The sequence below is a fragment of the Pituophis catenifer genome, unplaced genomic scaffold (assembly GCF_029215685.1).
Source record: "Pituophis catenifer annectens isolate HBS135680 unplaced genomic scaffold, rPitCat1.0.hap2 SCAF_6, whole genome shotgun sequence".
NCBI lineage: Eukaryota > Metazoa > Chordata > Lepidosauria > Squamata > Colubridae > Pituophis > Pituophis catenifer.
The window spans coordinates 68557367-68572812 of NW_027256886.1; the positions used below are offsets into that span (position 1 = coordinate 68557367).

Sequence of the window (15446 nt, forward strand, 5' to 3'; positions counted from 1 at the left end):
CCTACTAGGGCTGTTTTCCTATTATCCTTCTCATCTTTCCTATTACCTATTTCCTTAGCTTCTTATGACTATAACTTTGTTGTTTGTATCTTACAATTTATGTTGATTGCTTATTTAGTATCCTATGACTACAACTGAATGTTGTATCTTATGATTATGATGATTGTATTTTATGATTATGATCATGATTTATCACTTGCCGTTTGCGTGTACACTGAGAGCTTATGCACGGGAGACAAATTCCTTGTGTGTATTCAATCACAGTTGGCCAATAAAGAATTCTACTTCTCCAGTATATGAGCTAAAACCTGGTAAGCTTTTGCTCCAAATGTGCCATTTGACTGATTACTGCTACCCCATTTTGTTAGTGCTATAACTTAGTATTGCTACTATAATGGGCATCCAAATAAAAAAAAAGAAATTTCTTAATTGTTTATGAGAATTTAATTTGTTTCTCAGTTACAGAGGAATAAGGTAAAGAATTCAGAGGAAATGGGAACAGCTAGAAGAAATGATTGGCTAATATAAATATTATTTGGAAAAATAGCATTAAGTCAGATTGCAAACTTCAACAAATTCATCGACTCAGCTGTATTAAGACTTCAAAGCAGCCTTAAGGCATGTTTTTAAATTGTCATCATACAACATGCATTCTTTGTATATCACTGCTGAGGAATCACTGATATTTTTTCATTATCTCAATGATATGCATGTACATAACCTCAGGTGCATCAAGTCCCCAAATGTAATCTAGATGTTGCCATTCAGGAACATGTTGATGATATATGACGTTACCAAGCCGTGCTAATAATGCCTGGAGGTCTTTTATGTTCACCAATAAGTCATTTCCACCATACCAGAATGCAAAGGGTATTTTTATATCTTCTATCTTGTATACAGGAGGAGTCGTCTGGGAAGAAAAGCAACAAATTTAAATAATTAGTCAAAAACTGCTCAGGAAGAGATGCAACATATAAAATATTGCAAATTACCACTTTCAAAAAAGTGGGTGAACAAACAAAGTAATAGAACTCAGTGCAAACACTAAACCTGAGATGAAACTGAGGGTGGTAGATTAAATGTGTTTGGTTTGGTTTTTTAACTCTGATGTTTGCCTTCATTACATTACTGATCAGGTCAGAGCGTGTCATGACTCAGGTGATTTATTTATTTATTTATTATTCAAATTTCTATACCGCCCTTCTCCTTTCGGACTCAGGGCGGTGAACAGCCAAAATAAAACATTTATACATAAAATGCGATTAAAAATAGATTTAAAATAATTAAATTTGGCCCATAGTTTAAAATTGATGATGATCAAGGCAAGGCAGATCTTTAGAAAGTCCTTTTTTTGCCCTCAAGAAGTGTCCAATGGCCAGTAAGGCCCCACCCCATGCTACCTTGAAGGCAGCCTCCCTCAGTTCCCCCAAACAACATATATTATGTATAAACATATATTACAGTGGTGGGTTTCAAAAATTTGTACTACCGGTTCTGTGGGTGTGGCTAGATGGGCGTGGCTTGGGCATGGCAGGGAAGGATACTATAAAATCTTCATTCCTTCCCCACTCCAGGGGAAGGTTACTGCAAAATCCCTATTTCCTCCCGATCAGCTGGGACTTGGGAGGCAGAGAATAGATGAGGCTGGGGCCAGTCAGAATTTTTACTACCAGTTCTCTGAACTACTCAAAATTTCTGCTACCAGTTCTCCAGAACTGGTCAGAACCTGCTGAAACCCACCTCTGCTATATTACCAGGAAAGTCCACAAGTCCAGGCATAAGACAAATGACAATCCTTAGAGCAAAGACAAGCTACAAATGAGGAACAACATATTTCACAGGAAAACTGTTTTATTTTCATACCTGGTTATATTTCTCCATATTTTTTTCCTTAGTGCCATAGTCATATGCTTGAAACACCTTTTCATGATAGATCTGTAATGAGTAGTAGTTACAGAACTGAATAAAAGAATTACCAGTCATTTTGATAACATACCACTGCTCTACAAGCTACATTGTATAGCAGATACAGATGCAACTCAAGGTGCTGGTTGTCACCTTACAAAGTCTTCATGGCTTGGGACTCAATTACTTATGGGACCGTCTCTACTCAGTGGTCTCTATTTGTCCCATCCAGCAGGAGGGCCTGTTCTGGCCTATCCAGGGCTGGGTCCTACTTACCTTTACTACCGGTTTACAATGGGGCCGCACGCGCATTCTCGTTTTGCTCGCGTGTGCACTCTTCTGTGCATGCACAAAAGCATTCTGATAATGTTAGGGTCGGTGGGCGGAGCCTCCCACCAGTTTTACTACCAGTTCTATAGAACCGGTGAAAACCAGGGGCAACCCACCACTGGTACTATCAGCTGGAGGCCGGTTTGGGCCCATCCATGTTGTTCTTCTGCAAGACTACTCACATTGTAATCATGAAATCTCTAGAACCATAAAGCCTACAAACTTGAAATTTGCCACGTATGTTCCTCTTTGCTTTTAGGTGCTCACTAAGAAAGGATTTTTCCAAATGACCATCAGAACATTAGTATTTCCTATCTTATTATTAACACACTCTGATGCTAAGGAGTTCTACTCCCCCTCCCCACCTGAAAAGAAATCTGTTCCACACTCTGATGCTAAGGAGTTCTTCTTCCCCTCCCCACCTCAAAAGAAATCTGTTCCAAATGCAAAACACAAGCAGAGGAAAGGAGTTTCACTTTCAGTTTTACTTTCACAGCAGCAAGCAGCTTTACTACAGAACACTCGAGATAAGAGCCTTGGTAGTACAGTGGTTTAATGCACCCTGTAATTAACACAGCTGCCTGCAATTTCTGCAGGTTCGAATCTTACCAGGCTCAAGGTTGACTCAGCCTTCCATCCTTTCTAAGGTAGGTTAAATGAGGACCCAGTTTGTGGGGGCAATAAGCTGACTTTGTATAAATATACAAAAGTATGAAGGCTATTGCTTAACGCATTGTAAGCCGCCCTGAGTCTCCGGAGAAGGGCGGCATATAAATCAAATTAAAAAAAAAAAAAGTCACGCCCAGCCTCCTTCCTGTCTCCTTCTTGCTCACACAGCAAATACTGTTTGAGTTTCCAAACACCCCTCAACTCTCTCACACACTGACAGGATGCTAGCCAGATGAAAACTGATGGATGCTGCAGGCTGGGACATTCTACTCCCACTCCCCCTCTGTTATTTATGAGACCGTCTCTCCCCAGAGGTCTCTATCTATCTATCTTTTTATTTATTTGTTTGTTTTGTCAAGCATATATAAGATTACAGAAAAAGTATAAACATGATTGTGAATACATGAAATGTATAAGCATGGGTATGAATACATGTGATAGTTACGAATACATGGGGACATTAGGACAGGGACGATAGGCGCGTTAATACGCTTATGCACACCCCTTACAGACCTCTTAGGAATGGGGTGAAATCAACAGTAGGCAGTCTAAGGTTAAAGTTTTGGGGGCTTGGGGAAGAAACCACAGAGTCAGGTAGTGCATTCCAGGCACTGACCACTCTGTTGCTGAAGTTGTATTTCCTGCAATTGAGTTTAGAGCGGTTTACCTTAAGTTTGTATCTATTGTGTGCTCATGTATTGTTGCGGTTGAAGCTAAAGTAGTCATTGACATGTAGGACATTGTAGCAGATAATTTTATGTACTACACTTAGGTCGGACAGAAGATGGCATAGTTCTAAATTGTCTTAAACCCAAAATCTCAAGTCTGGTTGCGAACAGAGGAATGGAGGACTCTTATCCTGAAATATCTCTGGACATTCTCAATTGTATTAATGTCCGATATGCAGTGTGGGTTCCAGACAGATGAGCTGTAATCGAGAATTGGTCTAGCAAATGTTTTGTATGCTCTAGTTAGAAGTAAAATATTACCAGAGAAGAAGCTACACAAGATTAAGTTAAAAACCGATGATGCCTTTTTGGCAAAATTGTTGCCAAAATGTTGTTGGGCTCAGGCACTTAGATCATTAGAGGTCCTTGACATAGTGAGGGTCATCTACAAGGTCGTAGGCATCCAGTTTGTATTTTATGTTTTTATTTTATTTATTTTATTTTTTTTGCCAATGTGTAAAACAGAGCATTTGTATCTGTCCCATCCAGCAAGAGGGCCTGCTCTTTGGTCCCATCCATGCTGGTCTTCTGCAAAATCTTGAAAGCGTGATCGGAGCTGCCGTCTCTCTATAAATACTGGTGGGGAGGTGGGGAGTATTGGCTTTGTTGCTGTGAATGGGTTGGTTGCCTCTGTCGTTATATCTTGATTGGTTGATGGAGTTGATGTTTGCAGATTAGTCAGCTGTTTCATAACATTACAAAACAGCCGACTAATCTGCAAACATCAATTCCATCAACCAATCAAGATATAACAACAGAGGCAAACAACCCGCTCACAGCAACAAAGCCAGCACTCCACACCTCCCCACCAGTATTTATAGAGAGACGGCAGCCCCGATCACGCTTTGTTCGCACAGGCACGAAGCCGAAGACACAGCCTGAAGATGACAAGTGGGACCTCATCAAAATGTCGCCAAAATACCCTCAATCTTACATGGGAAAAGACCCGAATACGCCAAGACTTGCATACCTCTACCTGTGAAACTCTACGAATACACACACACATACACACATATATGTATGTATGTATGTATGTATGTATGTATGTCATTAGCTCAAATTTGTACATAAGCCAGAACAGTTTTATTGCATAATACTGTATAAGTAATATTGTGTAATGAAATTGAACCATTGAAAGCAACCAATACAGCAAGCTCCGTTCTTAACTACGGTTCATCTTTTAACCAGGAAAAGTCTTTACCTGGAGACTTGCTATAGAAATAATAAAGATTGCAGCTGAAATAGACAATTTGTATGCTAACATCATATGCTGAATGAGCTCAATGTAGTTCCAGATATTACAAGCTGCAGATTATTACCCCCAAAAGAGGCAGTTTTAGGTAATGTCACAAATCTTACAATTCTAGGTTGCCTTCTTTGATATAGTGCTCTTCTTCATAGCCAGATTTTTTTACTTTAAATTAGTCAATGATGTTTAATCAATTTTTAGTTAAAAAAAAACCTTAAACCTTAAACACCTCTGTGGATTGTATAGTTTCAGATATTCAATTTGTTTTCTCCCTTTCTGTCACTAGATGATCATGAATGGTTCACTTTAGGTATAATTTTATTATAACAAGGGAATTTATAAATCATATACTTAAATATATTTGTTTGGTGTGTTTCTTTTACCTGATCTATTTTATTCTACTCTACTCTACTCTACTCTACTCTACTCTACTCTACTCTACTCTACTCTACTCCACTCCACTCCACTCCACTCCACTCCACTCCACTCCACACCCCACCCCACCCCACCCCACCCACCACACCACACCACACCACACCACACCACACCATACCATACCATTCCACTCCAACCCACACCACTCTACTAGTGAACTTGTTCTATTTGTGTCTACTCCTCCTAGCATAATTCAGTTTATGTGATTTATTATTTGTGATTGTCACTAGTGCTTGAAACATTTAATAAATTCACATATCGCTCCGCTGCATCCAGAGTTAGTCAGAAGAAACCCATATATAGTACAATGATTAATGTACTCTCCTATGTATGGTTAGAACTGGATTCAATATATGGTACAAAAACCTACCTGTTTCCAGTGAAGAAGATTTTGTACAGATGTTCCAGCAGGAGAATGTGCTACATACATGTCCATACGACTCTGAAATAAAATAATTCTTCATCTTAATTCTCTAATTAATTTCATCTGCTGTGTAGTAAAAATTCAATTAGAGCTTATTGTAAATTTGTGGGTCTATTTACATTCACGAATAGACCTAACACAATAGATGAACATCCCCAACCCAGGATACTGTCTAGTAATGTGCAGTGTAATAGGTTTAATTTTCATAATTCAGCTGAGGTTACCCTATTCATTTGCTATGTGGTTACTTTGTATTTTGAAGTTGAATGCACAAACATCAATAGTTTTGGATGACTAGAGCCATTTGTTATCCTGCAACTAGCCAGAAATATAAAGGGGCAGCTCAGAATGCAGTGCTTTGTATTTTTCATTTTAAAACAATTCTCATTCCAGTTTGCTGATTCTTTATACAAGCCATTAGTTTTTCGAACAGTCATGGTGCTTGATTCTTCAGTTTTATTGGCATGACATTTGCTAAAAATAACTTGGAAAATTCTCAGTTCCAGTATAATGAACACAGTTACACCCCGTGTTCTAAAACGTTTGCACAAAAGTTAGTTCTTCCTTCCTGGAAATCTTGAAATCCAAATGTTAATAGTAAAGCTCAGCTTTGGCTTACTTAAAATTTAAAAAAAGGCTTTCATCTAAGGATTAGCAAACTTTTTCTGTAAATGGCCAGATTCTATCCCCTCCCCCCATGTTTGTGACTGGCAGATCTGCAGGGTTAGGGTTAGGGTTGGAATTGCAAATGTATTTAATAGAAACCAAGCCTGATCCAGTTTTCGTTTATACATACCAGGTTGAAATTGGGAGTGTTAGAACCAGCTATAAAAGACATAATAGATTCGCAGAATTTCGGTTGAAAATTACAAACCGCAACCTTTAGATTTCTCAGAGTACTAGGATACTGCAGAATTCCTAGGTAGCCATACAGTGTCTGAAATATATTAATTGATTAATTAATTAGAATTGATGTAATTCATCCAAATCAAATATTCTCCTGAATAGTTTCTCCTGAATTCCAAGTTGCTTCTCTCCTTAATTAGTTTCTATCCATTGTTTCTTTTCTTGCCTTCTGGGGCTTTGGAAGATAAGTTGAGCCCTTCTTCTTTGTAGCAGCCCCTCAAATACTGGGATACTTATTTATTTATTTATTTATTTATTTATTTATTTATTTATTTATTTATTTATTTATTTATTTATTTATTTATTTATTTATATGCCGCCCTATCTCCAGCCGGACTCAAGGCGGCTCACAACAGTTAAGAAACATCTAATAAAAAGTTAAAAAAATAAATCCAAATCTCATAATTTAACAGTTAAAAGTACAATTAAGACTAACAAATTAAAATTAAATTAGAATTAAAACCCCATCAGTCCAGACCAGCCAAACGAAACAGCCATGTTTTCAGGTCACGGTGGAAAGAGCGGAGGTCGGGGGCCACCCAGAGCTCCAGGGGCAGTTGATTCCAAAGGGTAGGTGCACCCACAGAGAAAGCCCTCCCCCTGGGGGTTGCCAGCCGACACTATCTGGCCGACGGCACCCTGAGGAGGCCCTCTCTGTGGGAACACACCGGGCGATGGGCAGCTGTTGCTGGCTGCAGATGGTCCCCCAAATATCCTGGGCCTAAGCCATGTAGGGCCTTATAGGTAATCACCAGCACCTTGAATCTCACTCGGAGGGCAACCGGCAACCAATGCAAGTTGTATAGGAGAGGTGTAACATGGGAGTGTCGGGATATTCCCATCACAACCCGTGTGGCCGCATTCTGCACCAGCTGAAGTCTCCGAGTGGTCTTCAAGGGCAGCCCCATGTAGAAGGCATTGCAGTAGTCAGTACGGGAGGTGATACTGCTATCATATCACCCCTAGTCCTTCTTTTCTCTACACTGGCCATACCTAATTCCTGTAATCGTTCTTCATGTTTTTTTGTCTCCAGAGGGACCATGAGGAAGACCTCCTGATCCAGGAAAGGGCACAATTGGCACATTAGGCAAATCTGTTCAACACCCCCCCCCCAAGCCAAGTTTTGGCCAGGAGGTACTATTTGTGCCTCCCTGTCTTAGAGATAAATATCAGGAGGGGGTAGGGTCATCGCCCACTTTTCCAAGCTATGCTGTTTTCATTACTTTACTGTTACTTCCTTTGGAATAAGGCACTTGACTCAATTATGCATCAACAGAGTCCAAAAGCACTTACGTGTAATAGCAGAGGAGGGGTCCACATTTTTATTAGAGGACATGTAGTATATGTTAGTGTGATTATAGGTCCCATTCCAAAAAAGACCTTGATTCTTTCAGCCAGTTCTGGCCAAGTAGAGAATGAGATGAAACCTGGAAAAAAAAAGCTTTTGCAAAGAAACTGACCTTTTCAACTGTATAGGAGAGCAATGTTTTACACTAAACAACTATTATTTTTCTTTTTCCTCCTGCATTTCTGCAGGGTATACAGTAATTGTGCACTTCATACACAATGCATGGAGGAGAATGCATCTTTGGTTTGCAATCAAACAGCTGGACTGCATGATGAGTGTGATATTTATTTATTTATTTATTTATTTATTTATTTATTTATTTATTTATTTATTTATTTATTTATTTATGCAGCGGAGGGAGAAATATCTGTTTCCTGTTCTCATCTTCACAATGGGAAGATGCATTACATGATTCAGGTGCCTTCACTGATCAGCCAGAAGAAAATTGCTGAAACACAAGACTATCACTTTATGTTAGAACAGTTTGTTTACACACAAAAGTCCTAGGCTTATCTTTCTTTGTCTAGAGTGTGGCATGGCTAATTGCATGCCACACTTAGAGACGAAGGGCTGGGTTAGATGAGCCAACATTACAAAGTGGCTCATGATTAATAGAAATTCAGAAATTGATTTGTTCAATTCTTCCTGCCTTGACCTCCTCCATAAACTATTTGTCAGGAGAGAGGAATTCTCAAATTGTTCACTGCAAGTTGCACAATTGCAATTTGTAGACTGTATTAGTTTTCCCCATTCATCCCTGCTCATAGATTTGCCTGAATGACTTACCGGCAGTTGTGCCTTCTGAATGGCCCACATAATAAAGCTGCTGCTGTTTGGTTTTGTTCAGGATAAAATTTATGACGGCTGGAATGTCATAGTATCCCATCTCATGAAAACTAGGAAGAAACAAAGGAAGCCCATTGCTTTATAAATACCAGCCTAGGTCATCTTGCTCAGAAAGTAGATCAGCTGATCGCATGGAAAGGATCACAAGGTAAAAAAGCCATAAAGATATTTGTGCAAGTGTAAGAAGGATTGTAGAAGAGGGAAATCAAGATCAGGTTGTTGGGAAATCTTAGGAGAAAATAATAGATTGCAAGACTACAGACCTTGTTGAACTAGTATTACCAGATTAATACCCTCAACCCAGATCCTGATTTAGATTAATCTTGGAACTATCCAGTTCACTGGATATCACTAGATTGAATGTAATTAAAATATTTGCTAAGAAGAATTGCTGAACATACATGGCTGACCTTGCAGGGAGAGCAAGTTTAGGAAAGAAATATTTCAGAATCCCAGGAAAAGCAAACCAGAGAGAACTGTTCTTCCTGCCCAATCAGAGGTGGGTTTCAGCAGGTTCTGACCAGTTCTGGTAGCGGAAATTTTGAGTCGTTCGGAGAACTGGTAGTAAAAATTCTGACTGGCCCAACCCCCATCTATTCTCTGCCTCCCAAGTCCCAGCTGATCAGGAGGAAATGGGGATTTTGAAGTAACCTTCCCCTGGATTGGGATGCGAATGGACATTTTACAGTATCCTTCCCCTGCCATGCCCACCAAGCCACACCCACAGAACCGGTAGTAAAAAAATTTGAAACCCACCACTATGCCCAATGGAAAGTAAATAGGATTGGAAAGTAATTTCCATCATTATATCTTTCCCAGGTAATGCCAAAGATAGAATTAGAAGTCATACACTAGTCTGATGCCTTAACCACTACAACAAACTGCCTCCTGCTCCTATCTTTTTAAGCTAATAATTCATTATAATCTGCTATCCCTTTTATATTTTCTTACCTAAAGTTCCAGAATTCATTCTGCCATGGCTTCATTGTCTTATGATTTGAAGACCAGATGTTTCCTCTGCTATTTCCAAGCCAAACATCATAACCATTATCTGCTAATATGAAACCAAAACTATTGTGAGGCTGGTTAGAAACCCAATGGGAACCATCTCCCATGACACTATGTACCAAATACACAACAGGTCGTGCAGCTGTAAAATAAAAAGAGATGCTTTTTAAAAACGAGCCAGATTGTTGAAGACTGCAAAACCATTGAAGTATTGGCTGCAAATAAAACTTGCAAAGAATCAACATTTGTGGTACATTGTTACAATCTCTTATTAGAAATAGTATATGTTACGCTGTCTGGAATGAAAACATGATCATTATGTGGTTAAATCTATAGAATTTAGGAACTGAGGTTTTATTGATTCAATGGATCTACTCTAAGCCATTCCTTTGTCTCCAACATTATGATATATTCTCAATGATATGGTATAATCTTCAAATCTAGATTCTTATATAGAAAGGTTGTAGAACTCTTCTTCTTTAAAAGAAATTGACTAGACTGTTTATTCTATTGGATTATCCATTGTTTTATAAATAGTATCATGATCTACAATACTTCAGGATGCCTCAGTATACTCACAAATTGAGAATATATTTTTCTTAATCTTTCAAGACTCAACCTAATTAAATTATGCATTGGACTATTAAGCAGGTTTAATAGCTAAAACATTTTCCAATTGCTTCTTAAATGGGATTCACCTTTGTACGTTTTTAAAAAATCATCGATTTTTGTTTTGAAACATTTCATGAGAAGTTTCCATTGGATCCTAAACATTCTTTAATAGACAATTTCACAGATGTCTTCTTATGAGACTACTTTCCTGAATTCTTGACCTTTTTAAAATTATAAATGATACAGGATTTCAGCAAAAATCAAGGGTAAAAACCTTCAGCAATTAGAATCCAAATTAGATATTAATTTTGGTTGAAGCAGCACCTATACAGCGCCTAATATGGATTTATTTGTAAAGGTCTGGTATAGTTCTAGTAAAATTACAATTCTCATTCTAGTTTCTAATTGGGCGGTTTTGTTTTTGTTGGCCTTAGTTTCTTTCTTGCAACATCTGTTGCCATGATTTGTCACAATAGTTTGCTATTTTATTATATCATTCTTGCTTTTAAAACTTTTTTTAATTAAAAAGAGCAGTGTAAGATTCTCAAAAATCTCAATCAGTCAGTCGGTCCTTCAAGACATTTTGACTATCTCCTTTTCTAAGCTATTGAAAGGAGAAGTTTACAGTACAATTTCTTGTAACACCCAATACAAATGTCGGTGTTCATTCTGAAATTATCACATTTCACTTGGAAGAGATAGATCATTCCACCTCAATTATTGAAAAGTATTTTCAGCCATGTTCTATAAGAATCTTGCACGGCACATAGGTTTGTCGAGAATAGATTGGTGCATCACTTCAGATCTGAAGAGGAAAAAGGTGCTTCCACAGCTGTGGAGCGCAAAAGTAGCCCATTTGCCGTTTCTTAAACCAGACTGCCATTGGATGTCATTTGATTTGTCCATGGTCTTACCTTTATTTGCACCATTATATCTTCCGTGTGGTATTCTGTTAATGGTAAGTATATATCCATCTTCTGTTTCAACATGATATTTCTCACTTGGATAGTTATGAAAATGGATAATTTCACTCTATAAATAGAAAAGAAAGATAACAGAGCAAACTTGTCTGAACTTATATTTTCTGAACACAAAATGGGCAAACAAGATGATGAATACTGCAGAAAGCTCAGGAACATTAAAAAAGGAGGTTGCCAAAAATATAAACCTTCAAAAGATGGAGATCTTTTCCCCAAAGCCAGTGGAATGAAAAGTTTTAAGAACATTGATAAACTTTTGAAGTATTTTGAATGACACAGACAAAAATAAAAGCAAGGGTTTTTTTTTTTTCATTAGGGGAACTGGGAATCTCAAAAGCCTTCAATATGTATTTCTTTTGACTTCTATGTAGAATGCACAGAACCCTGCAGATAATTTTCAAGTTTTTCTTTCCATGCAGATTCGTGTAGATGGAATTGCTTAACATTTGCAAAGCTCTTACTCTATGCTTAGTGCAAGGGCTATCAGAACCAAGTCTGTAAAACTTTTAAAAATTTTTAATTAATTTTGGGGGGCATTGCAAAGGATTATTCTTTACCCTCCATATTGCCTAATGTTCAAATTTCTCCTAACCCAGCGGTTCTCAAACTTTTCTTTTTCATGGACCTCCTTTAAACATTTTCTTTGGCCATGGACCAGGGCCACGAACCCCCAAGAATTAACTCAAGATTTAAATCATAACATTTCTTAAATCTTCATGGACCCCCTGTGATGAAACCTCAGCCCCCCAGAGATCTTCAGACAACAGGTTGAGAACCACTGAACCTGTAGAAAGATTCCTCTTTTTCTCTATTGAAACATTTGGAATTGCTTCTCAGAATACTTTTACGATAAAACCTTTTAAAAAACCTTTTTCAAAGCTATCATTTCCATCAGGCTTTGAGATCCTTTTAAGGCTCACTATAAATGAGGAAAGCAAACTAAGTGGGGATGAAAAGAATCGATGTGGCTAATTTTCCTCTGTATCCTAAATTCATGTTTACAGAATAAAAGACAGCCAGTTCCTCCCCACAGCAGATCCCACTCTACCCAGCTCATTGCTGCAGTCTCTTTTGCAATTCTTCTCTAGCATTGTATCATAAAGATCGAGGGATAAAGATTGAGCAAAGAATTTTAAATTACATATACTTGAGACATCAGCATGACAGGGTAACATCAATCTCAGTTACTCTCTCAGCCCAACTCATCTCACAGAGTAGTTGTTGTGGAGAAAATAAGAGGAAGAATGAGTACTGGGTTATATTTGTCCTCTTGAGTTATTTAGAAAAATACAGGTTGGATATAAAAAACTAAATTAAAAATTAAAATTGACTTTACTCTCATTATTTGGTAGTTTGTACATTGTATAAAATAGCATTTAGTATTAAACATTTCAACATCATACTGGAGTAAATATAATAAATAACCCTTTGAAGGTTATAGATTTGGCAGTGATGCCTCTTTTGCATTTCTTTTATGTATCTGGCTGCACCTATCAAAATATAGCAGTCAAAAAGGATTTAACGTACAATATTCATAAAACACTCAGGGTTCACGTTATAGTTAGTGTCAAGACTTTCTGAAGTTTCCAGTTCTTCCAAGCTGAGCATTTCATGGCATAAATAAACCATTATGATGAAACTCCTCATCTTCATCCTATAGGAAGCAATTCAGTCTTTGATTAACTTTTATAAACATGACCTTCCCGAAGATACAAAGCACCAGTTGCTCTGAAATATCTTCTGCTATCTGCCCATTGAGCAGAATTTTACTTCTAAAGAGAATGGGAAAAAGTCAATGCCAATTAGAAAATGGCTTTGATCTGAATGATGCTGAAAAATAATTAAACTCACTTCAGCAGTGGATTAACAAATAGGTAGATAAGGATCTACATCAAGATTAAGCAACAGAGAATTTACTGGTTGGGATTTATATATATCTTTTTCTCATGTTCCCATGTTGCCTGTTTCACCTATTGTACCTCCATTTTGAATTAAATGATATGAAAAAGGACTCTAGGATGAATTTTCCAACCAAACAAAAGTAGTTGAGGCCATCTGCTCAGCTCTCCTTTGGATTCCCAACTGTTGAATTCGAATAAGATAGTTGCATTCCATAATCTTTTGTTGTTGTTGTTAACATTTTTTGTTGAGTTATAAAGTATTGTAAAATACAAAAGTAAATAGAAAAGCAATTTTCTATTGGGTCAATTTTCCCATTTCAGCTAACTCCATCAATTTCTGCAACCATTCGTCTACGGTAGGAATAGAAGTGTCCTTCCATTATTGTGCATACAATAGTCTTGCTGCTGTCAACATATATAATAACAAAGTTCCATTTTTTTTTCTTCAGTTCTTTTTCCATTAAACCCAAAAGGAAAAGCTCTGGTTTCATTTATATCTTCATTTTTTAAAAAAAAAAATGTATTAAAATATGAATCATATTCCAATTGTTTTTTGCTTTATCACATGTCCACCATTGATGATAAAAGGTCCCCTGTTTATTTTTACACTTCCAGCATTCATTTGACATACCTTTGTACATCTTAGATAACTTATCTTGTGTTAAATACCAATGATACGTTATCTTATACAAATTTTCTTTTAGATTGCAGTTTAATGTGAATTTTCAACCCTTCATCCATATATTTTTCCCATTGTTCAAACATCACATTATATCCAAAGTTCCTTGTATGACTGAATCATACAATGTTTTACATGTTCATTTTCTAAATTCAATTTCAATAACATTTTATAGATTTTAGCAATATGATCACCATTGCCACAGAATGAAATGTCCAATTCATTTTTAACAAAGTCAAATCCATAGCTTTCAAAAATCCAGTTTAAATCTTTCTTTCAGTTGTTGATAGGTAAACCAGTGTCATACGTAACCTTCTGGTTCAAGTTCTTCCCTCGGTTTTATTATTATAGTTGCATTCAATAATCTTAACCATAGGATATGCCGAATGGTGCTAGAGGTTTTGTACAGAGGTGTTTTTGCACTCATTGTTTATTGGTTTCAGGAGGTGTGATGAGTGCCAAAAAGAATGACTACCAAGCAAATTTTTCCCATAAGGAATAATGTAGTGAGTCACCAGGTAGCCGACATCGAGAAGGTCTAGGGTTACCAAATAAATGATGAATACCGGGTCAAAGTTTGTCGGATACTAGATACTAGACCATTACATTTTAGTTAAACTTTTCTTAGCCAGTCTATTAGCACACTAACATACACACACACACTTAGGGGCAACAGAATTTAACACTTCACTTCAAGACTTGAGAGATAAACAGTGAACAAAATATGTAAACAAAACAGGAGCTTGCCTGAAAAAGCTTGTTTTTAACAGAAACATTCAGACGATGAGTCCAAATCCAGTCCAGATTCCAAGAGCCAAGTCAGGGCAGTCATCCAGTGGAAAGATCAGAGATGCAAGGTTTCTTACACAGATAGAAGCCACACACAAGTATCACATAAGAGCTAGAAATCAGTCATTGTTTCCCAGATCCAGGAAAGGCAGCATGCATCAGAACTGCTTCTTAAATAAGGATACAGTCAGCTATCACTAACCAATGAATTTACTCCCTTCTTTGGCAAGAAGTCTAATAGAATGTTGCTGCTTTGATCTCTTCTCTACTCATTGAATCTGAGTATGGAGGCCTTATGAGAGGGTGGATGGGAGAATACTTATTCATCTTGACTCAAACAGCAAAAGAAATTGTCGTATTTATTCAATTGGTTTCTGTTAGATCCATTTTAATTGGAGGAAACTTTTGTAAAACCCAAGGGTGTTGCAAGTAAATAATTTAAAAATGTAGACCAAATATAACTATAATTATTTCTTGGAATCAAATGGCCAGGAGCAAAAGAAACGCATAGGCAATTCATCCTACAACTGGCTATCCTGGACACAGTCCAGCACATCTAGGAGGCACCAGATTGATCAAACGTTTATGGATATTTGTTTGTTAAATAGCTGCCTTGCCCTATTTCCATATGTGGATT

General features: G+C 37.4%; 1 protein-coding gene across 1 annotated transcript; it reads right to left on the reverse strand.

Annotated features, from left to right (window-relative positions):
* Positions 1–676: 676 nt before the first annotated feature.
* On the reverse strand, positions 677–13093 carry LOC139318605 (lysosomal acid lipase/cholesteryl ester hydrolase-like). Its single transcript, XM_070946124.1, has 9 exons — positions 12968–13093; positions 11375–11492; positions 9792–9990; positions 8781–8890; positions 7940–8073; positions 6537–6677; positions 5687–5758; positions 1864–1935; positions 677–910 (listed from the first exon to the last, which is right to left on the reverse strand). Exons 1-9 carry the CDS (start codon positions 13091–13093, stop codon positions 677–679), a joined length of 1206 nt encoding a protein of 401 aa, XP_070802225.1.
* Positions 13094–15446: the final 2353 nt, after the last annotated feature.